A 24,717-nucleotide genomic window follows, 5' to 3' on the forward strand; every position below is an offset into this window, starting at 1 on the left:
CTATTTAAAATGGTCCCCAAGAGTAGTGCTGAAGGTCTGTCTCATGCTTCCAAGCTCAAGAAGGCTGTGATGTGCCTAATGGAGAAAAACACCTGTGTTAGATAGGTTCATTCAGCCCTGAGTTATAGTGCTGTTGGTTGTGAGTTCAATGTTAGTGAATCAACAGTATATATTAAATAGAGTATCTTTTAACAGAAACGCACACAAAACAAGATTGTATATTGATTAGTGGACAAAAATGTGAACAGAGGCTCACAGGAAACTAACTCTGTATTTCCCCTAGGAGCAGTGGTTCAGTATTCACTAATCTAGTGTTCTCAGAGATGTTATAGATCATAACTACTGTGAATAATGGGAATGGACTATGTATATATTATTTTCATTATTTCTATTTCATATGTATTTTGCAATTTCAATTAATTGCTTCCATGCACTAGCTAATCTTTACAAGTTATGAGGCATATAGAGAAATGCAGAACTATATTTTTTACAGGGCAGTGTTAGTGGAGAGGACAATATAATTTGGACTGATTGGGGCTGATTGGGGGCTGATGGAACCCTCATAAGGGGGCCTAAATTTCACTCTTCTGCCATCTTGTCACTATATTCAGAATATGATTTAGCATGCACATAACAGCCTGCTCTGAAGTTAGAAAGAATGTTGTTTGATTTCCGTCCTTTTAAATGGCTTGCTAAATGAACGTTAGTGCTGTACTTTGCTTTTAGCTAGTTTATCGTTACATGTGTTGTGGGGAGAGGGTGACACCATGGAAATGTCACTGTGAGTTAATGAATAGTGTCTTTTCTCAGCAGAACAGTGATAGAGAAATCTATAGCATGGATATTCCTAATGCGGTTCACTCCTTTTGACTTGGAAAAACATTCCTTTTTTTAAAGGACAGAAACATCGTCCCTGTCCTCCAGTCACTTAAGATCTAGTAGATGGACTAGCAGTTCTCGGATGCGTTCAGTGAGTGTCTTATGTGCACATGGGGAAGAGAGGAGAAGTGGCTCAGTTGGGTTTGGGGAAGTATGTAGGATAAGACATGGTTTCACAGAGATAACATCTCTGGAATTATGAAGCATGTCAATGGGAAGGTGTGTTTTAGTTTGAAAAGAAAATTGCCAAGGAACTCATCAGGACTGTCTGTTGGAAAAAGCAAGGAAGGCTGGTATTTCTCAGGAGATGGCTGATAATGGAAGTGGCAGGGGCCGACTGGGACCTGGAAGAGTCAGAAGGCCTGGGTTTCAGTCCTGATGCTGTTTAGCACTTTCAGTTTTCAGTTAGTACGCGTGACTTTGGACAAATCAGTTTTTTTTTTTTTTTTTTCTGTAGTGTTGTCCTGAGGATGAAATGAAAGAAATAATAAAAAGAAGAAAGAAAACCCATCAGAGAGGAGGTGATGTTATGTCACCATTTGCAGGTGGAGACATATTTCAAGGCTGATAGCATCTACTTAATAACTGTGGAACTGAGGGCCAGCAGAGCCTTCGTGTGCTAAAGTTTACTCCTTTCTCCACTATAGCAGACTCCAGGACTTTATTTAGAGAATCTTAGATAAAATCAGTTTATTTAGAATATTTAGGAGAAAATAATTTTTAACCTGGAGGCTGTTTCTTCTATGTAGCAGTAATATTTCTAATTGCTGAAAATAGTTTTTAATATGCAGTCTAGTGAGTTGATTTAAAACGGGTTTTAATTTTACTTGCCATAGCCATTCCACTTGCTAAATTATTTCTGGGTGAAAACTTTATTCTTTTTCATTAGCTGAGTACTTTTTAATTTTAAAACTGTTGTGTATGTGTATCTTAGTAAGATTATTATACAGTTATCTTAAATGAGGAAGTTAGTGGATAATTATTCTGTCATTCTCCAAATATGGAATATGGAGAACCACAGTATATACCTCTCATTAAAAACAAAACTAAAAAATAACTAGTAGGTTGGTTCAAGTTGAGAGTAACTAGCAGTTTTGATGTTTCACTTGAGCTTGATGAGATGCTGGGGAGGATAAAGAATGAGTTTGGTACATTTGTTTAATACTGTGTTTGTGTTTTGTATTTTACATGCATTGAGAGGAACTTTTTCCCTGGCATTTTGAGGAAAGGTTCATTCATACTAATGGATACTGGTTATGTGATCTTAATTTTAACTGATGATACTTTTCCTAAGTGAAAACTAGTACAAGAGTGGTTGGGAATCTCTCTGCAATTCCAAATATGGTGATATCTTTAGACACTTATTAACCAATCTTCAAATTAATTTTGCAGCGTCTTTGGTCTGCAGTCATTCCCCCATGCATTTGTTTAATTACAGATTTTAACCTTTTGACTTAGGACAACAAAACTCATTTCTCTTGGAACCGAGTGCTGTATTTTTCCATTTGTTTTTGTGTCCATCACAAGATACTTTTCTCTTGAGTACCCCTCTATACTTGAATAATTAAGAAGCCTCCAGTGTGACAGAACATTTTCACATCTCTCGTTCTTGAAAATATGGCATTTATTAGCAAAGAATGGTATTGATAGTCATTTCTCAACTGAATTTATAGTGATGAAAAGACCTCTCTTCTGAATGGGAACATTGTATATTCAGATAATGACTGTTTTAAAACTGCTTTTCCTGCTCCTTCTCCCCCCCCACCCCCTGTCTTAATTGTAATAAAAGTCATTATCTACACAAAAGGTGACTATTACAAAAGGAGACTGAAGTGTCAAGGGATTTCCTGGGCTCTCTGATCCGTGTGCCCTGGCACCATCTCTCATCAGACTTGCCCTCTATGTGCAACTGCCAAGTCTTCTTGCATAATTGTCTTGACAAATGGTATACTCGTTAATATTGCAGTTGGGCCTTAGCCAGTTTGTGGAAGCCATGTGCCCCAGGCAGACACGTCCAGTGCCAGTTTCTTGCTGGTGGCTTTAATCCATGCCTTACAATGCTGGATAAATAAATAGTCACTTAAGGTAAGAAGTACTTTTCATTTATCCAGGCAAGATAAGAGCATTTTTGAAAGGTAAGGGGCCGCTGGTGTTTCTGGGCTGTAGACCCTCTTGTAGGTTGGCACGACAGCTTCCTGCCTTGGAGGCTTTCCTTTGGTTACTTACATGCTCCAGAATCCATCAGAAAAACACATTTTGGTGAATCCTTAGAGAAAAGAGATTGTTCACTTTATTCTCTTCAGCACTATTAAAGTGCCCAAGGTAGAAAAGCAATGTTGTTGTTATCAGTGCCTACAGTCATTTCCAGGAATTAGGCACACTGGATGCTGTGCAAAATAAATAATTGTGTCTAAATGGACAAAAGTCAAGGAAAGAGTATGGGATGCTCTCAGTACAACTGTGTTAAAGTGTTCTCCTAGGCATTTCATTTTATTGCAAATTAATGATTGCAAATACACAGTGTCCATTAGAGCCTGTATTGGCTGTTTTCCAGTGGGAGAGATGTACATGTCCACAGATAATTGCTACTAGGTTCCTTTGGCATGAGAACTGTGAATATTTCTATTTTAAACATCCAGGTTATTTATATTCACTTCAGCTCAGCCAGCAGGAGATATATTTTCCTGGTGCCCAGTTATTTCCAGAATTTATGGATACTGTATCTTCTGCTCTTCTGCACATCCAAGCTGGACTCTTGGTTTTGTTATTCTTTGTGTGTTGCACAGAATCCCTCCTGGAATAACCTTCCTAGTTATTCTGTAAGGTAGCGCTATGTAGGTAGTGTGGCCTTTTTTCTGATGACTGACTTCATTTGGGTGTGGTCTTTTCATGATAGTCTTACTCTCAGGAGGAAAGAACTCTGGCTAGGGTGACCAGCATCTTGGTGTGTGCAGTTTAATTTGTAAGACCTTTGTCCTGTTTGACCAAGTTTCAACTGTGTTCTTGGCTTCTATGACAATTTTGAGAGAGAGAGGGGCCACACACACGTAACTTTTATGAGAGCATATTGTTATAATTGTTCTATTTTATTATCAGTTGCCTTTGTTCACCTCTTCTTGGGCCTCATTTAATAAGGTAAACTTTATCACAAGTATGTATGCATAGGAAAAAACAGCATATATAGGGTTCGTTACTCTCTGTGGTTTTAGTCATCCACTGGGTGTCTTGGAACATATCTTCCATGAGTAAGGGGGGACTAGCATATATACATTTTACGTAGGAATGATTATTTATATAAGACAGCAAGGGTAACCAGAGAAGTACTTTCTGAACTGTTTATTTCTACTTATAGCAGAAGTACAAGCTCACTAATGATAAACTGGATGGCAGAAAAATGAAATTTTGTTGTTTCTAGTTAACTCTTCACACAACCTAACTTTTCAGCTTATTGTGAAAAGTAATGTTTTTGACGTTACTTTTGCCTAGCCCAACAATGGGACATCTTTAATGGAGCCTGGTGACCAAAGACTTTTATGCCTTTGTTAACCTTAAAGGTAAAAACTGCTGGTTATTTTTCCAGCAAAAGATGGGTTTACTTGGATGTAAAAGAGAATTGCAATCCCAGCACAAACAAGCTGCGCCCAAACCGCGGGCAGGTCTGGGGAACAAATGAGAGGCAGTTATGAAGGAAAAGTCCATTAGAATAAACAGAGTTCTAAATATGGTGGCTTCTCATTGGTTGAGCTGTTGCCTAGGGGATGAGGAAAGGGTCTCTTCCTTCAGCTTCTTTTCAAGTGCAAGGTCAAGTCTCTCATTGGGTCTGCAGTTGAAGAGTGGTAGGGCTCCCCTGCTGAAACCTCTCGACTTTGTTTAAGTGAGTTTCCCGTTATTAAACACATTAAAAAAAGAAAATAGAACAAAACATGCATGCTTGCTGTAGTTAATAGATTCCTCAGATTCCATGGCTTTCAGCACAAGAACTGTACAGTACAAGAACTCAGCCTTAAAAATGCTATTTATGCAATTGCTGATGCTTGAAATGAGGTCGATGCATCAACACTACAAATGCTTGGTCCTGACTTGGGACTACAGTGATGTTTGAAACTGAACTTGCAAAGACGACATTGAAGGAAACCATGGTGCTAATGCAGATTATGTCACACTTCTCTTCTTATGCCAGAAGCTGATCATCCAGAAGAGTAATAAGTTGAATAAATGCTGAATTTGATAATGTTGTACCTCTTATACATTCCTTGAGTGGTGAGGAAATTGCTGGAATTCAGGCCATAGTGCTGCTGATGGTGACATCAAGAACCAGATGTGCTAATGTGATTGATAATAAGAAATACATATTTGGTTTAGTCCATGTTCCCCACACATAGCTCCTAAAACCCTTGTAATTTCTAGTTGTAATTGTAACCCATAGGAGCATCTTTTTTGTTATAGTATTTAGTTTTGTTGCCAATGCCAGAAAAAGCTCCAGGGCCATAAGGTGAAGTGGGTATCTTTTGTTACTCATATAGCAAACCCTTTTCTAGCACAGCTGAGTTTATGTGAATAAAGTGATTTTCAGCAAGCCCCTAGGTGATCTGAGGATGGGGGCTTATTGCCCAGGGAACCAACTAGACCTTTGAGGAGGGGGAGAAGGGCTGGAAATGGAGCTCAGTCACCATGACAGTTGATTTAATCAGCCAGGCCTATGGAATGAATCCTCCATAAAACCCCCAAAGAATGTGGTTGAGATGGCTTCAGGGTTGCTGATCATGTGGATGGTGGTGTACCCAGAGAGGGCATGGAAGCTCTACCCTCCTTCCTGCATACCTTGTCCTCAGCATCTCTTCCATCTGGCTGTTTCTGAGTTATATATTTTTATAGTAAGCCAGTGATATCATAAGTAAACTGTTTTCCTGAGTTCCGCTCTAGCAAATTAATTAAATCTCTGATATATGGCTGGTCATCACCTGGACTAGTGATTGGCATTTAAAGTGGGGCAGGAGGGCAGTCTTGTGGCGCTGAGCTCTTAACCCATGCTACTCACTTCTGTCTCCTGGTAGAGAGCGTCAGAATTCAGTAAGTTATAGGACACCGAGCTAGTGTCTGCGGAGAATTGGAGAAGTGATTGGTGGTGTTGGAGAACACACATCACAGCAGGTGAAAAACCCCATGAGCGCTGTGGTGAAAGCTGTGTCATGAGTTAATTCCTGGCCTTGGAGCAGTGAGTGGTAACAGCAAGCAAGGGGGAACTCAATTGAGGAGAGCCCGCTAGGACAGAAACCCATGTTAGACAGACAGGAGACTGAAACAAGCCTTTTTAACTTCCATGTGTCAGGGCTGGCGCATGGCTGGATTGAGGCTGGTGATTGCCTTGAGGGTAGTAATACTCCCATACTTTTCTGAGATCCTCTGACCGTCCCATACAATGACCTGAAGCATAGATACTAGGTTAGTTTGAACAAAGTTTTAGTGAAAATTTTCCTTAGAAATATTTTTTTTACTAAAATATAATGTAACACTCTAGCTTTAACATGTATTAAAGACTTCATTAATGCGTATAATGGAAAAGCATTTGTTTGGTATAGGATCTGGCATCAGTTTCCCAGAAAATCTGAATATCTTAGTAATTGGCATTGTGACTGTGACAGTTGATTTATACTTAGGGAGAGGAAATCGGAAAGGCAGAGAAGTTCTTACATGCTAAGCATTCCACCTGCATTGTTATAAAAAATAATTGCTTAGCTGGTCACTGAACACAATTAGTTAAACTGTCTATGGCCATGTTACATTTATCCTGGCGTTTCTTCTTGATATAAATGGGTTTAACACAGGCCTTTAAGATGGCTAGAGCTCAACTCAGCAGGTACTTTTAAAACAACTTCTTCTTATAATAATGATTCAACTCTTTCAAAATAAGAAAGTTTATTTTTCTTTAAAGATTTTTTTAAAAAGATTTTATTTATTTAAGAGAGAAAAAAACAAGCAGGGGGAGTTGCAGGCAGAAGGAGAAGGAAGGCTACCCACTGAGCAGGGGGCCTGATGTGGGGCTTGATCCCAGGGTCCTGGGATCATGACCTGAGCCGAAGGCAGACGCTTAACTGAGTGAGCCACCCAGGCGCCCCTCCAAATAAGAAAGTTTAATTTAAAATGTAATAGATGTCTGTTTAGAAAGTTTAGAAATATAAAAATACAAAATAGAAAATAAGGACCAGGTATTATACTTATTAAATTTTGTTTAGTTCCTAAATATAGTATGCACATATTTATAGGTAGATAATATATTTGCATAGTTAAGATTATATCATACATACAATTTTATATCCTATTTATCACTTTATAAGTATATGGTTATATCATTAAAACTCTTTGAAACCGTTGTACTTTATGAGTGCATAATATTTTATTGTATGGTTCTATAATTTACTCAGTCACTCCCTTGTTGGGGGGATGTTTATGTTGTTTCTAATTTTTTTGTAATGAAACTCCTTTGTGTTTAACTTCTGTCTTCATTTACATTATTTCATTGTGATAAATTCCTAGAAGGGTAATTACCCTGTCAGAGGGTATGAGCAGTTTTAAATCTCCTGGTAGTGCTGAACTCCTTTCTAGAAAGGTTGCACCAATAACACTCTCACTAGTAACACAGACAGCTGCCTTTTTAGAGACTTTTTTTGTATTCATACTACCCAGCAGGAATATAAGCACACTCTTTGCCTTGCCCTTTCATGAGTAAAAGTTAATAGAAGTTGGCCATTTCCCCACCATTATTTTAGTGGAGTAAAATGTACAAACTGTGTGTTGACTGAGCCACATTTCATATTTCTTGGTAGAAACTGTTTAAGTATTGCATCCGAAGGTTAATGGAGTGTGCCTGATCTTTTTCATATGGTTATGACCATATGTCATGTTTGCTTATTACCATGGCCCTTTCTGGTAAGCAAATTGTGCTTTGTAGAAATTACCAGTCCAGCAGACTTAATGCACTGCTTAGTTTCTCTTACATACAAGACCAAGGGAGATTGAAAGGAAAGACTGTTTAAACCATTATAAAATTCATTCATTTTAACAACAAACATTTACTTGATATTTTGCTAGTTCTAGTCACTTGAGCTAGATTTATGGTAGTAAAGAAAGCTTACAGTGTTCTCATGTGGCCTGTTGAACAACCAAAAGAATCCAAATATAATCTGTGACCATGTAACAGGATATCTTAAGTACCATTTTATTTTTATTTATTAATTTAACTTAATTTAATTTTTAAAGTAAAAATTATATATACTTAAGGTTATATAGTATAATGATTTGACACATACATATATATGAGATGATTTCTACAGTCTAATTCACAATCATCTCCTCACATAGTTACCATTTTTTTTGTGTCTAATGAGAAGTGTCTGAAAGCTACTCTTTAGTGAATTTCCAATGTTCAGTACAGTATTATAAACTGTAGTTGTTGTCATGCCTTACATTAGATCTCTAGACTTATTCATCTTACAGACTGCAACTTTGTACCTTTTGACCAATATCTTTCCATTTCCCCCTCCTCTGCGTTCCTGGGAACCACCTTTCTACTCTTTATGCTCCTGTGTACTTGATTCTTTTAGATTCCACATGATAGGTGAGATCTTAACTGGGCTTAAGAGTAGAACAAACATCTATCTGGGAATTAGGCTGCTGAGTTATCACCTCTGACTGATTGGCTGCACATTCTTGGGAATAAAGCTAATCTGTGACTTGGCTTCTTTATCCACAAAATATGACTGTTGGACTTAATGATTTCTGTGGTCCTTTCTAGTTTTCAAAATGTTTAAATTTTTCTGAAGATTGAATATTATCTCTTTTTATAAGCTGAAGTCCATATACTATTTTAGAAGCTTAGTTTGTATACTAAAATACAATCTTGGGAATTAATTTTGATTGTTTTGGGTATGGAATTCTCATTTTTCTTATATGAGGGTCTAGATCTGCCCTGTCCAATATGGTATCTACTAGTTGTATGTGGCCAATTTAAATTCGAATTAAGTTAAATAAAATGAAAAATGAAATCCCTCAATTGCACTCTCCACATTTCCCATGCTCAGTAACCATATGTGGCTGGTGTCTACCATATTTGACAGTGTGGATATAGGATGTTGCTGTCATTGCAGAAAGTTCTGTTGGATGACATGGACCATTGTTTTTTGGTCAGAATAAGCTCTGTTTTAGTAGATAAGGATAACATTTGTATCAAAAAGGGCTGGGAAAAGGGATCCACTATCTGTTTAAGGTGTACTGCTTAGGGTCCGCTGGGGCTTCTTTTTACCCTCCTTTAGTTCCAATGTCAATTTTTCATGAAATCTTCTCTGTCCTAGTTGGAACATAGAACTAAGTACATTGATTTTGACACTTGAAGAAAATGAACTTTAGCCTCACTTCCCTAAGGATTTTACAGTGTTAAAGGTGTTAAAATGTCACTATATAATTTTGCTTTAAAAATAATTGTTTTTTTTTTTTTTGCTTGGGTCATGGTCCCGGGGTCCTGGGATCGAGCCCCACGTCGGGCTCCCTGCTCGGTGGGGAGTCTGCTTCTCCCTCTCCCACTCCCCCTGCTTGTTCTCTCTCTGTCAAATACATAAATAAAATCTTTAAAAAAAAATAATTGTTTTTACAGAGTTTCAGTTTGGGATGATAAAAATGGTCCAGGGATAGATGGTGGTGATGTTGCACAATGTGAATGTACCAAATGCCACTGAACTGTGCACTTAAAAATGACAAACTTTATGTTATGTGTATGTTAACTGCACAAAAACCAATTTGCTCTGATTAGAAGGAAAATGAGCATCTGGGTAGTATCAAAATAAAGTTGTGAGTATATTGTATTTCTGCTTCAGGAGGAAGAGTTTAATTCTGTCACATCTGTCCCAGGCTGGGTTTGCCAGGAAGGAAATTCTGAGATTAAGATTAGCAATGCAGGATACTTATTAATTATGTGATGTTGCTCTTGGCATCCACACCTGTGGGGGACCGGCAAGAAGCAGAATTAGGCAGAGGGGAAGTCGAATCCCAATGAAGATCTCAGCCACCTGTATGGGGGCCTGCCAGCTAGCTGTGTCCTGAAACATACCCCCCCACCGTAATGGATGCAGGCTGTCCCTAGAAGGATGTGTGATTTTGGGCAAGACTCTTTTTTTAGGTGAGGCTATCTCTAAAGTTTTTATTTATTTATTTAAGTAATCTCTCCACCCAACATGGGGCTTGAACTCATGACCCCGAGACTGTGAATCCCATGCTCTTCCAACTGAGCCAGCCAGGCGCCCCTAGGTGAGGGTATCTTTAAAAAAGTCTGAAACCTTTGGAGCATCTGAGTGGATGAGTCCTCCATTCTTGAGGGTAGATTTGGGTGGTGCAGCACAGTTACTCATGGTCATATCAACATCAAGCCAGAAGTCTGTTTTCTAAATAATCCACATTTCTGGACTATGTAAATAGAGGACCAGAAAGTAAGAGAAAAAGGGCTCTTCTGGTGTTAGGTAATTCCTACAACTACCAATAACCAAGAACATAAGAAAGAGCAGGCAGACTCCATTGAGATTTTTCATTTCTTTATCTGATTTGGGTTAAGTATTTGTAATTGTTTATTTTTTCTTACAAAGTTATATATAATAGCTATAAGTAAATGTTCTCTGGCATGACCTAATAATTTTTTATGTCCTCTGATCTTTGATTAGTCAAAGTATCTTAAAATACTGTATATTTGCATAACTTGGGATGACCAAAGAAGGAAGGAAAATATGGTGGAGTGAATTAGCCCATACCGTACAGTGGGAGAAACTACCCCCTTATCTTCACACGTACCATCATCAACAAACAATAGCAGTGAGCTCTTTTTATAGGGCTCTGAGGCACTCACTCTAAAGCCGGCAGAGTGATTTTGACTCCTTCTGACTTTTATGGGGAAATGTATCAAAAGAAAGTCAGCACGAACTTACCCAAATAGCCTTTTAAAAAGAGTCTTGGCCCATTGCAGACATCTCAAAATGTCTTTGTAAGTAATAAAGAAAAAAAAGTTCATTGCATTTTTTAGTAGTGTTGACTTCTCTAGCATATTATTTTTAAGTCATGATAGGGTAGGAGGTACATAGAGTTCTTTATATATTTAATGCATGACATTTTTATATTCATTTTATACAACTAAAAATTTGTACACTGGCTAAAGAAACTCTTATTTACACCTTTGTTTTTGTGCCCTTTTTGCCTCCATCTTCTCTTTTTCAGTGGCTTAGAGTAAAGTGGAAAGATCATGGGATTTTAAAGTTAGAGATAAGGATTCGAGGCCCCTCTTTGTTACTTTTATCCATGGGAATAGAGTTATGTCATTTATGAACCAGTAGTTCTTTTTCTGTGAATTGTGACTAATAATTGTGTGTACCACCAAGGTGTTATTGGAATCGGTAATAAGATGCATGTGAAATTATTTTTATAAAATGTAAAGCACTCTTGTTATTATGTATACTTTTCAAAAGCTAATATTGACTTCTTGATAAGGAGCTGTATTATTGCTCATATAGGTGATTCTGACTTTAACATGATTGGCTGATCTAAAGGTAGGCCTAACGTTCAGTTAAGAAGGCTCTGGGGGCCCAAGAAATTGGAGTGAAGTAGGTTAAAATTGAGGGTGTGCCAGGAAGATAGATTATCTGGTGCTAAGTAGTATTCAGATCAATATACTTACCTCCACTAGCCACCAGAACCCTTGGTTGGTGACCTTCTTGGATTCGTACAGAATGTGTATTAATTTTTACTTATTTTTTTAAATCGATAACCTTTGAGTCTATCTAGAAAAATCTTCTAGTGACTGCTCTCTTCTGTGAGGTTGTTCCTGGATAACAGGTCACCAATTAACATACTTTTTTTGGCTGACTCCTTACTTTCCAGTAACCAAGTCAATCATCCTTTTTCCTCTAGAGTTTCCCTACACATTCTGAACTTACACTTTCTCTAAATCAGTTTCCTTTCCTTTTCAAATTTCTCATGTTTCTCTGAATTTTTATTTTCTATAGTAACTCTTAAATGGATTCCTCTTAATTTCATGCATAGTGCCCTCCCCTGACCCTACTATCTAATATTCATAACTTTCATCCTAAACTATAGCATTCCTCTTAGAAAAAAAAAAACCACATTTACTTGGTGAATGTTGAGATCATACACAATATTATTCTTTATAAATCTAAAGCTTTCCTTGGGAGATTAGGACCATCTATTAAAAGTTCCCTCAGCTTCCCTTCCTTTAGTTTCAGAAGTTTTAAATACTTTTATTTATTCCCTCTTTGGTGTCCTCCTTCATTTTTACATCTTCCATTCATTTCTTAACCCATTATAATCTGATTTCTGTCCTCACTCAGCCATTGAAATTGCGTTGTTGATGGTCGTCTTGTCAAATAGTTCTTTACTTTGCCCCCTGCTTAAACCTCTTTGTTATGTTTTATCATGTTGAGCAATTTTTTCCCCATCCTTTCCTGTTTTTCCTCTTTCACTTCTTCCCTCGTCTTTCATCCAGTATCAGGTGAAGTGCTAGACTCTGGGTAAATGAAGATTTACGTGAGAGAGAGAAGGGAGTATATGTTCTACTCTCAAGAACCACACAGTCTAACAACAAACAAATAGTAACAGTACAGCATGCTAAGGATTGCACATACAGTGGCATTTAGGTTCAGAAAAGACCTTGGTTTCCATCTAGAAACTCTCTGCTCCTAGCTTTGTGATATTGTACCCTTTGGTTCTCTTCTGGCTTACTCTATATACCCTTCCCTTAAATAGGGTAACTTCCAAGAATTTGGTCTTTTGCCCATTTTTATTTTTGCTCTTACCTGCCCATGGATTGTCAGATACCTTTATAATATTAACTCTTACCTCTATACACCTAATTTCCAAGGCCTACATTTCTAGCATTAATCTCTCACTTCGTTTTCAAACCCATACCTCAGACTGATTCCTAGAAATTAAAACATGACTATCTTCAGGCATATTTAACTTTAACCTGTCCAAAGCTGTTTCCCTCTCCAACCACAAATGCACCTATGAAAATCATTTGAACAAACAAACAAAATTCATCCTGTGTTTCCTGTCTCACTGAATAACTTTACTGTTTTCTCTGTTACCTGGTCTCTAGAATTCTCTGTGTCATTTTTAACTCTAGATTCAACTCATCTTATTTTTTACATATTGGGTATTGAGTTAAGTATATTATGAACAGGATCTAGTTTAATTCTTTTACTATGAGGTAGATACTGTTTTCTACATTTTTACACATGAAAAACTTGAGAATCAGAAAGGTCAACCTGTGTGTCCAAGAGTAATACACAGCGCCTGAGTGGCTGACTTAGGGTCACACCCATGTGGGTGTCTCTGCAAAGTGTGGTCTTTTGCCCTTTGTATTGTATTGACTCCTCTCACAGTTGGTCTCACTGTGTCTTCTGTACCAATATTAGCACATTTAGTATCCACATTTATACTTTTCTTTTAGTGGCTCTATAATCTACATGTTTTTGTGACTAAGAAGATATTCTTGTGTGGAAGAACTTTTCAGTGAATTAAGCTAAAACGGCTCAGCAAACTTTTTCTGTAAAGAATAAGATAACAAGTGTTTTAGGTCTTTGTGAGCTATATAGTCTCTGTGGCAACTATTTAGCTTTGCCTTCGGTAGAGAAGCTGCCACAGACAATATATAAATGAATGGGAATTGCTGCATTCCACCAAAACGTTATTTACAAAAACAGGACATGGGCAGGTTTGGCCTACCAGTTCTTGGTTACATAGTGTTTCATTTCTTCACTTGTGCATTTAAAATGCATTTATGTCTAATCTAAATTGCTCAGGTAAGAGAGAAGTTAAAAGAGTAATTAAAGAGGTATAATTTGAATTTAACAGTTGGGAGCTATTGATTGAGAAGCACTTAAGTTGGTCAGAGTTCTGAACTTTGTCCATGGGGAGGTTTATGAGTTTGCTCAAATGCATGATCTCTCTGAGTCTTAGTTTCTTTGTAAATGGTAGGAATAACGCTTACCTCACAGCGTTGTTGAAAGTGTGAGATGGAAGCCCACCATATCAATAGAGCTATGACTGCCATCAGCAGTGTCATTTTCCTTGGTCTCTTGTGTTTTCCACATGAACTGTTTCTTTTTTGTTTATTAAAGATTTTATTTATTTGAGAGAGAGAGAAAGAGAGCACAAGTAGGGGCGAGTGGCAGAGGCAGAGGGAGAAGCAGACTTCCTCCTGAGCAGGGAGCCCGATGCGGGGCTCGATCCCAGGGCTCCAGGATAACCTGAGCCAAAGGCAGACGCTGACTGAGCCACCCAGGTGCCCGGAACTGTTTCTTACAGAGAAATTTAAGAGACAAAAAGAATGGAATCTCCTCAGATGGAAGTGGGAAAGCGATCATAATCATTATTCTCTCTCTGTAATAGATGACAATAGAAAAAAAAACCCCCAAATAATTGTTTTGGGTGGGGAGAAATGGTAGTGGGGAATATATGTCAGTGCTGAGCAGATAAAAAGTCTGGAAAGGAAGACAAGAAAATGAAACTTTTCTCAGTAAGCTGAGAGTGGGGTGAGGAGAACAAAGAAAGGGCATGAGGATGGGGCACATATGTGGGAACAGGACCTAGAAGAGGGTTTGGATGTGTGAAGGGCTGGGAACTGAGAGGGAAAACGTAGTCAGCAACCCATGAACAATTGCACCAATAGCCCCATCCCCAGAAGAATTCTGAACTTTGCATCACAGCATAGCCTTTGGAGGGAAGAGATGCTTTCTTGTGTCTTGCCAAGGGTGCTGAGCTGGGTAGCTCAGCTGGGTAGCTAACAACCTAACAGTGTGACTTCACGCTAAGATGGAGAAGGTGGCACATGCATATTTAAAATTCATATCTATTGCATTGACAAGCCACTGAACATTGTAGATGGGAAGACAGATTTCCGCTGAAGTTCAGCCAAAAACACTTTTTGAAACAACTGACAAAGTAGTGCCATAAATGAATTAAATCCAGGGAGTTCCTGGGTATCTTCTCTTATGATGGCAGTCTCCTGCAAAGATGCTGTGCACAGGCAGCTAATAAGCAGTCACACACACACACACGATAACTTGTAGCTAGATATTTTCAGTTACACTTTTGAATCAGGGGCACTGTGCTGCCTGGGTACATACTCAGTATGCTTTTGATGTCACTTGGAACAATACAATTCACTTCTAATGCAGCTTACTATCACGAAGGTAGGTATTTTCTTAGTATGATTATAGGACCCTCAACGTAAAATAACCACATGGTTGTATGTTTTAAAGTAGCCCAATAGATAAAAAATTCCAAAATTTTGAAGATGATTTGGGTGATTTAAGTTCATAATAATTTTTTTTGCCAACATAGGGATAAAACAGCTGAAGATTTCCATTACTGAGACCCCTGAGTCAGTTTAAAACTTGTTTCTGTGACCATGGGGAATGAACACTACATTAGTGGTCCAGTAGTTGTCTTATCTCTTCCAGTGCTTTATAGAGTTCAGTCAGCTATACCTGATTGGTGACACGAACAGCCTGTATCGGGTGACTGCCGAAGGGACTTACCACTATGCAATTTGATGCTCTTCTTAAATTAATTAATGTGCTGCTCTTCTTAAATTAAATTGTAGACATTTTTTAAAAAGATTGTATTTATTTGGGAGAGAGTGAGAGAGAGAGCATGAATTGGGGGTGGGGGGCGGAGGGTGGGCGTGGAGGGAGAGGGAGAAGCAGGCTCCCTGCAGGGAGCCCTACACCGGGCTGATCCCAGGCTCCCAGGATCCCAGGATTATGACCTGAGCCAAAGGCAGATGCTTAACTGACTGAGCCACCCAGGCGCCCCAAATTCTAGGCAGGTTTTTAAAAAAGATCTGGTCTGTACTCTGTCTTCTGGCTGCTCTGTATCCCTTCCCGAGTAAGTGTAGTCCTGTTCCTGGTTTACTGTAGGTGCATAGTAGAAACTTGTTCTTTTATGAAACAAAAATATAACAGTAGGATGCTGCATTGGTATTTAAAATGACATGACCAGATGTGAGGATAGAAAAGATTCATATTTTATAAAAATAACTTCAGATGTCCATTGGTATAGTCTACCACTTTGTGTAATGTTTCCTTAAGTTGTTCATTTTAAAAATTTATTTTTAATTTTTTTATTTTAAGATTTTTATTTATTAGAGAGAGAGAGAGAGAGCGAGCACCAGTGGGGGAGGGGCAGGGGAGAGGAAGAAGCAGGCTCCCCACTGAGCACGGAGCCCAATGCAGCTAGATCCCAGGACCCCAGGATCATGACGTGAGTAGAAGGCAGTTGCTTAACCTACTGAGCCACCTCACCTGGGTTTTTCATTTTTTTCATTTTTATTTTTATAAATATTAAATAAAAATAACCATCATCCAAAGTGGTGTATTTTATTTGAAACATCAAAAAAAGTTAATGTAGTAACAGTTTTGTAACATTATGTAATAACATTTTATAATATAGTGGAATGCAGAAGTCATGTCTGTCAAAGATAAGCAGAACTTAGTTAAGATGACAGGCAGAAACGTGCAGCATGGCTGTTTCAAATATCCTCTCTTCTGCTATATGTAGTCATGTGCTTCCTTTAATTAATGAGACATTGTTAGGGTCAACCAAGCCCTGTCCTTTAGGCAATCCCTCTAAACTTTTTGTTTCTAGAATATAGTCCAAATAAAAGCAAATTGTCACATTTAAAGTTTTATTCAACCTGAGGGATTCAGGACATGACATGACCTGATGAAGGAAGTTTTCTTCAAACCCACAGAAGGACAGCTAGAGAATAGGGATCTAAAAGTGATGTTCAAAGTTCTTTTGATTTAGAGCAGTACCTAGTAAGCCTCTGTCAGCAGATTTCCTTAGTGGGATCTTCTGTCTGTTTGGAGGAGGCAGTGAGGGAAACAGATGTCAGTAGGACAATCGGATGCTGGTTGGAGACAACAGAGGACATGTTTACTGTTTTAGAGAGGGAAGCTGGACTTATGCTTTGCATGTGTGCTCTTTGCAGAATCTGTGAAAGGAGTTTCTACAATGGTTTGCTCAGCTCTCAGGAGAGTTGCCCACCTGCATGTTTACCTGGTGAGGAAGGCCAGTAGTGTCTCCAAAGGCCATCATCGGCAGGCCTTGGGCTCGAGACCTGCTGCTTCAGAGTTTGCTGCCCGAGGAGCTCCAGGGGGTGTGGTGGAGTTGCTGGGCAAATCCTACCCTCAGGACGACTACAGCAACCTCTCCCAGAAAGTCCTCTCCAGGGTTGGCAGGAATCTGCACAACCAGCAGCATCACCCTCTCTGGCTGATCAAGGAGAGGGTGAAGGAGCACTTCTACAAGCAGTATGTGGGCCGCTTTAGGACTCCACTGTTCTCGGTCTATGAGGACCTTTCTCCAGTGGTCACCACCTGGCAGAACTTTGACAGCCTGCTCATCCCAGCTGACCACCCCAGCCGAAAGAAGGGAGACAACTATTACCTGAATGGGACTCACATGCTGCGAGCGCACACGTCCGCACACCAATGGGACCTGCTGCACGCTGGGCTGGATGCCTTCCTGGTAGTGGGGGATGTCTATCGGCGCGACCAGGTCGACTCCCAGCACTACCCAGTGTTCCACCAGTTGGAGGGCGTCCGACTCTTCTCTAAACACGAGGTGAGTCCTGAGACCGTTCTTATCATTGATACACAGCATGGACATTCTTGTTGAGGTCACTAAAGTTTATCTCAATGAAAGCAGTTGTCCTTGATCTCCTTTTGCATTTGTGAATTGTACATCAGTACAGGCTGAGCCTCAATATTTTTTTATTGATTTGTTGTGTTCGTACCTACAGAAATGAGTGGGCCTTTGTTTTGCCTCATCTGGCCTTAGTCTTTCAATACTGACCTGCCTTTCTCTAGATTTCTTCATATGAATGGTCAGTGGCTCAAATTTATCCTCAGTCCAGGATGGTTAAGATACAATGCGGAAACCTATGGTCAGGTTATCCCAGTTCTCAGTTAGTAAAAGTGAATTAGGTTTTTGTGCTTTTAGAGGTTAATGAATTTCTTCTACAGTAGAGGGGACTGGCAGTTTATTGGCTTAGATTGGAAACTGTTCTGGTCCCAAGCTCTTCCCTTACCATCCCCTCCTCTACATTTGTAGGTGTTTTACATTTTTTTCTTTGTGAGATGTCTTAGTTGTTGCTATTCCTGAAGTATATGTTTGGAGCTTAGAGGTTTTTGATCAGGGAATCTGATATTCTGGTTGTTCTCAAAGGCCACCTGGCGTGTTTGTTAGCTGATATCATAATATACTGATTTCCTAATTTTTTCTCTTTGGCAAATTATGAAAATCCCTAAAAGCTTGAGTCTTTTTCCTAAAAACCTGCAATACCACTTGTCTTTCATTCATATATTTTTAAGTCTCTGTTTTTATGTAAGAAACAAATGGAATAAAATGAGGCATGGGAAATACTTCACTTTACCCCTTTCACACTTCTTCCATACATGTTCATCAAAACAGGAAGAACAGTTCCCTCCTGTGAACAGAAGCTTCATGGGTTGTTGGACATGGAAGGGAATAGTATGTGATCCCTAGGCCAAGAAGGAACCATTGTTTTGTTGTATTAAGTGAGCCATGTCGTATGAGACAACTGTTTGCCTCAGGATGTGCTGTTTTTCTGTGAGTCAGTGATCCTACAGCAGTAGGTGAGCTTTACACGCAAAGACCATCCACGCTTAATCGTATAGCTGCTTAAATGAGCATTCTTACTCCTTGGAATAGCTGACTCTTTTCTAAATTAGGATTAACACTATTAATAAGGGTATGGGTTTATTAGGAAGTGAAAAGGAAATGAACATAGGTCAAAGTCTAGGAAATATGACCAAGCGATAGAATGTCACCTATAATTAATAAACTGGAGGAGATGTATACTAGCGGGATGGTGGCCAGGTCACGGCAGCCGGCAGGCGCTCGGCCTGGCTCACCTCATTAAAAAAATGAGAAAGGAAAGTGCTCACTGATTTGTAAGCCTCCGTGCCATGAAAGTGGCTGTGAAAGCTTTGAGACTTACACTGGAATTATAATGGAGGAAAAATCCAGGCTACCTTAGAAGGTGGAAAATAGGAAGAGGGATAGGAAAGTCATCTTTATCTTGTTTCATATTTGTTTGGGGTCCAGTCCAGTTTAGTCGTTAGCAGACGTGGCTAATCTGGACTGATAATGTTACTGTATATTCTGCCTTATCATTAAAAAATTATACACACACACACACACATAACTAATAATATAGTTTGATGAGGAATTCCATGTCCATTGTTTCATTTATTCCTCTTACTAAAACCCTTGTGAGATCAATTGTTTCCACTTCAACCAGGAGGAATCTGAAGTCCCCGGAGGTTGCCCAAGGTTATCCACCCAGTTGGTGGCAGGGCTGAAACTTGAACTCAGGTCTTCTGAGTCCATTGCCCATTCTGCAGTATTCTGTTGTTTTCTAGGTAGCTGCTTTGTAAGTGGGACCTGCTTATGACCCAGGTAGAGCGTTAGTTTTAAGAATGGTGTTGGGGAGAGAGAGGTTTTTTTTGTTGTTGTTGTTGATTTTGTTTATTTCTTTTTAAAGCCTGGTCTCAACTAAAGTGTTGGCACTAAGTTTGACCTAATCTTAACCATCAAAAAAATGTTTTTTCCTTCTTTCAGTTTATTCCCCTAGAACATGATTTTTCAGTAATTTTAATCATGTTACCTATGTAATTTAAAAATTATATTGTTATCTTTTAAAGTTCGGTTATTTAGTAATCTTTGTAATTATTGTTTCAATCACTATAATGTGCATTTCTACAGCAGAAAAGTAAATACAGAGGTCTGGGTAAAAGAAACAGGGATAAGCCTAGAAATGGCTGAATTATGACAATATATATTTTAACTATTAATTGTGAAGAAAACCCGGTTTGTATTTCGAAAAAAGGTTAAATGTATCAGTACTCACAAATCTAAATGGGTTAAACTTACCAATTAAAGACATACATTACCAGAGTGGACATTTTTCAGTGAGAGAGACCTGAAACAAAACCATACCAGAGGTTGAAAATAAAGGGCAGGAAAAAGATATATCAAGCAAATACTTGCTGGAAGAAAGCTGGTACAGCAATATTAATATTAGACAAAATAGAACTTGTGGCAAAAATTGATAAATACGAATAAAGAGGGATAATATATCAACTAGAATGCTTTATGAATCAGGAATTTTAATGTGCCCAACATCATAGCCATAATACATAAACCCAAACTGAAGAAATAAAAGTTTAATTTGACAAATTCATAATCATAGTAGAAGATTTTAAATGACTTCAATCAAAAGCCAGTGGGTTAAGAAGACAAAGTGAGTAAAGATACAGATAATGGGCTTGAGTTATGGTTATTTTTAAAATTCCATAACTAAAATAAAATAAAATTCTGTAACTATACAGATCCACACAGAAATTCCATACTCACAGTTGGAGGTATGTAGTCACATGGGATACTTAAAATAAGTTGTCCATGTACCAGTTGACAGTTGAAGTCTAAACAGATGTCAGAGAATCAATAACATAATAGAACTGTGCTTGACTACAATGTGGTTTATGTAGAAAGCAGGAAGAAAGGATGATAAAAACTTTTCATGTCCTCAGACATTTAAAAATTCACAGTCATAGATTCATGGGATAAAGAGAAATATTACAGGGGCGCCTGGGTGGCTCAGTTGTTAAGCGTCTGCCTTCGGCTCAGGTCATGATCCTGGGGTCCTAGGATCGAGCCCCGCATCGGGCTCCCTGCTCCACGGGAAGCCTGCTTCTCCCTCTCCCACTCCCCCTGCTTGTGTTCCCTCTCTTGCAGTGTCTTTCTCTGCCAAATAACTAAATAAAAATCTTTAAAAAAAAAGAAATTTTATAGTAAATTGCAAATTACTTGTTAACCAGCAAGGAAAATACTGTCTTCAAACTGCTCAGATATGTGGGAAAATAGTCACTTTATTTTGTAGAAACTTGGTAGACCCCACTTAAATTGTGTGATCACAGTTAACATTAATAAAGCAAAATGTGTGGGTTGGAGCTAAAGAGGTACTTGTAGTACATTTAGTTTAAATATATTTAGGAAAATTGTAAAACCCTGAAAAATCAATGAATTAAGTGTCATTTTAAGATGCTAAAGCAAACAACATTGTTCTAAAAATGTAGAAGGGAGGTGGGTTGTATAGTTTGTAATAGTCCCAAATCTACAAAACAGATACAGCAACTGGAATAGCAAAGCCCATCTCCGACACAGCTGGGTGACGAGGTCTCCCTAAGATCTGCACAAATGGTGGGAACTGAAAACTGCCAGCTGCAAGCTCTGCACTGTGTCCAAAACCGAGGCCGTAAAGGGAACCAGTGAGGGCTGAGGGGAGGAGAGCTTCTGAGACTCTCAGAGAACAAACTTCAGACAACCCAATTTACTCGCGGGCCTTTGACATTTAGTGCTAGTAATAACATTGCTCACCAGTGACCACCAACATTACAAAGAGAGGGGCCAGGGCCAGACTTTCAGGTCTCCTGATGGAAGAATACAGTGGCAGCTCTAAAGTCTTGCCAAAAAATTTGGACCTGACTCTGATCAGATCTCTAGATCCAGCTCCAAATTGACAGGTAGTACAGAGGACAGAGAAACATGCTAAACTATGCCATGGAGAATTAATAAGCAAAATCCAACCTGTGGGAAATGCTACAGCAATGCTAAGGGTCGCCTGGGTGGCTCAGTCATTGAGCATCTGCCTTCGGCTCAGGTCATGATCCCAGGGTCCTGGGATCGAGCCCCACATCGGGCTCCCTGATCCGCAGGAAGCCTGCTTCTCCCTCTCCCACTTCCCCTGCTTGTATTCCCTTTCTCGCTGTCTCTCTCTCTGTCAAATAAATAAAAAATCTTAAAAAAAAAAAAAGATGTGATGTGCATAATGAAATAAACAGAAAAATCAAAAGGAAGACCTTAGACATGTTTAAGCAGCAGTGTTTAGAAATGTTTAAGCCATCATATTCAAGCATGTTATCAGTGGAATCCCTTTGTGGAATATCATATAAACTGGTTCTAGTGTTCTTTCATGCTCCTGGTGAGTTGCATGTGCTCAGTCTGTGTGGTAGTCATGCACATTAAGACCATGTGTCAGTCTGAGACTGATGGGAAATCTTAAACTGTCCCTTCAATATAGGCAACTTGAGAAGCACTGCTGTATAGGACAAATGATTCAGTTTTGTCAAGTAAACTGCAAGAAAAATAAAAGGGAAATACACCTATAGATTAAAAGAAAAATCAAGAAATCATAATGCTTAGACCCTATCAGGAGAAAACATCTTTAAGGAAAAAATCATTTGAGGTCATTAGGAATTTGAATGTTAACTGAATGTCTGAACTTAAGGAGTTTTTTATTTTTATTTTTTAAGGTATGATAGTGGTATTATATTTAGAAAGTCATTTTCCTTTAGATTTACATATTGAAATACCTGTGAGTGAAATGATCAGATGTCTGGTTTTCTTCAGAATAATCTGGGGATAGGCATGTGGGAATGAATGGAGGGGGATTGGTCATGAATTGTTAATTATTGAAGCTGGGTTTTGGATACATGAGGGATCATTATCCTTTCTACTTTCATGTGTGTTTGAAATTTTTCCGATATAAGGTTAAAGGAAAAGACTGAAGGAAGAACAGTGGGGTTGGTCAGTCAATCAGAAAAACATTTGTTGAACACAAACTGGGGTTCAGGTCTGTAAGAAGGTATCAGACAATCATGAGATGCTCCCTGGTTTCATGTGGAAGATAACTGTTAAGATTAAAAAACAGGAGACAGAAGATATTAATCATAGAAGATTACATTGCATACAATGAAGACTGAAACCAATTAAATCTAGGATTAATAGCCTCTCTTCCATCATTCTGAGATGATTTTACACATTTTTACCAAGTGAAAGACTTGTATGGTCTGTTTCAGAAAATAGACTTATCAAGCTCATTTTATGAGGTTAGACATGTTAATATACAAACTAGATGAAAAAGAAAATTATAGAAGTTTCATCTTTATGAACATAGGTGATTCTTTTTTAATGAACAGTTACAGAATTATTAAATGAAATATTTGCAAATTTAATTCACTGGTATATTGTGTCCTGCCACGTTATTATTATACATTTATTCTATTATATTATATTAACTGATGTAAGGAGAAGAAGCATGTGATCACCTCAATAGATGTAGAAAAATAATTTGATGGAATTTAATGTTTTATGACATAAAAAAACATTTGATGACATTAATGACTCATGATAAAAACTTTTAGCAGACTAGGAATAGAAGGGAACTTTTTTTTGAAAGATTTTATTTATTTATTTGAGAGAGAGAGAGAGTGAGAGAGAGAGCACAAGCCAGGGGAAGAGGCACAGGGAGAGGGAGAAGCAGACTCCCCGCTGAGCAGGGAGCCTAATGCAGGACTTGATCCCAGGACCCTGAGATCATGACCTGAGCTGAAGGCAGATGCTTAACCAACTGAGCCACCCGGGCTCCCCTAGGAGGGAACTTTCTTAAATGATATTTGTCAAGCAGTCATAGCAAATATCATAATTGGTGAGTCATTATAAACATTTCTATCACAATTAGCAACAATTCAGGATTACTTACCATCACTGCTTCTATTCATCATTGTGTGGGATGTTCTACTTTATGTAGTGAGCCAGAAAGAGAAATGGAAGGTATAAGCACTGGAAAACTTGAGATTAAAGTTGCTTAATTTTAGATGATATGATTGTTTACTTAGAAAATTGAATAGAATATTCAGGTCAATTATTAGAACTAATAAGACAGTTGAGTAAAGTTGATGGGTACAATGTAAAAAAAAAATATGTTTCTAATCCAGAAGTAATAGCCAGTTAGAAAATATAATGGAATAAAGATTTCATTCATAGTATCAACTAAAACTTTGACGTGCCCAGGTATAGTTGTTGCCGAAGATGCTCAAGATATTTATGGATAATATTATTAGATATTATTAAAAGACATAAAAGAAGAGAAAAAGGAGAAATATACCATAATCATAGATTCATAGCTAGGAAAACAATATCATGAAGATGGCAGTTCTCCAAAATCAATGTATAAATTCAGTGTAAATCTAATCAAAATATCCACTGGGTATTTTGGAGAAGTTGAAGGACTAATCTTCAAATTCATGGGAAGAACAGGTTTGTGCATAGCCAGAACAATTTTTTACAAGCACCCGTATAAGGGGTATGCCTTATCAGACATCAAGACTTAAATGCTCTGTTATTAAGAGGCTTATTATTGGCACAAGTTTAGTCAAATAAAGAACTTTGAAGTAGCTCTCCTCATATTTGTAAGTGTATTATCTTATTATAAAGTGGAAATGATGTTACGTAAATGGGGAGGTGATGGATTCTACATGAATTGCTCTGAGACAATTATCTGTATAGGAAAAAAGTATCTTTTCCTATCCACATTTGTGCTCTTTATCTCACACCAAATGGAAAATTCAGTTCTGGATGGATTCACAATCCATTTGTGAAGAGGTCTTTAAAACTTAAAGAAGAAAATATGAGAAATTATCATTATCACCTTAGGGATAGAATATAATATCTTAAACTCAGACTCCCTAAAAAGAAAAATCCTGAATGGAAAAAATTGTTAAAGAGTGAATACATTAAAATAAAATTTCTGCCTAACCAAAGCCTTTCATAAATGAAGTTAAAAGGCAGGCAACAGGCAGGGTGGAGATATCTGTGTGTATACAGCTAAAAGATTAATGTTGATCAAATTAAAAT

General features: G+C 38.2%; 1 protein-coding gene across 8 annotated transcripts in view; it reads left to right on the top strand.

Annotated features, from left to right (window-relative positions):
• FARS2 (phenylalanyl-tRNA synthetase 2, mitochondrial) overlaps positions 1-24,717 on the top strand; it is a 537,047-nt gene that overhangs the window by 122,081 nt on the left and 390,249 nt on the right. For all 8 annotated transcript variants that reach the window (XM_028122922.2, XM_088024111.1, XM_088024113.1 and 5 more), the window contains one exon: positions 16,925-17,559. In XM_028122922.2, coding sequence (XP_027978723.1) covers positions 16,948-17,559 — 612 coding nt within the window. In that variant the 5' untranslated portion in view covers positions 16,925-16,947. The remainder of the gene's footprint in view (positions 1-16,924; positions 17,560-24,717) is intronic.

The sequence above is a fragment of the Eumetopias jubatus genome, unplaced genomic scaffold (assembly GCF_037043125.1).
Source record: "Eumetopias jubatus isolate StellerSeaLion01/CBP00866 unplaced genomic scaffold, mEumJub1_p1.0 scaffold_6, whole genome shotgun sequence".
NCBI lineage: Eukaryota > Metazoa > Chordata > Mammalia > Carnivora > Otariidae > Eumetopias > Eumetopias jubatus.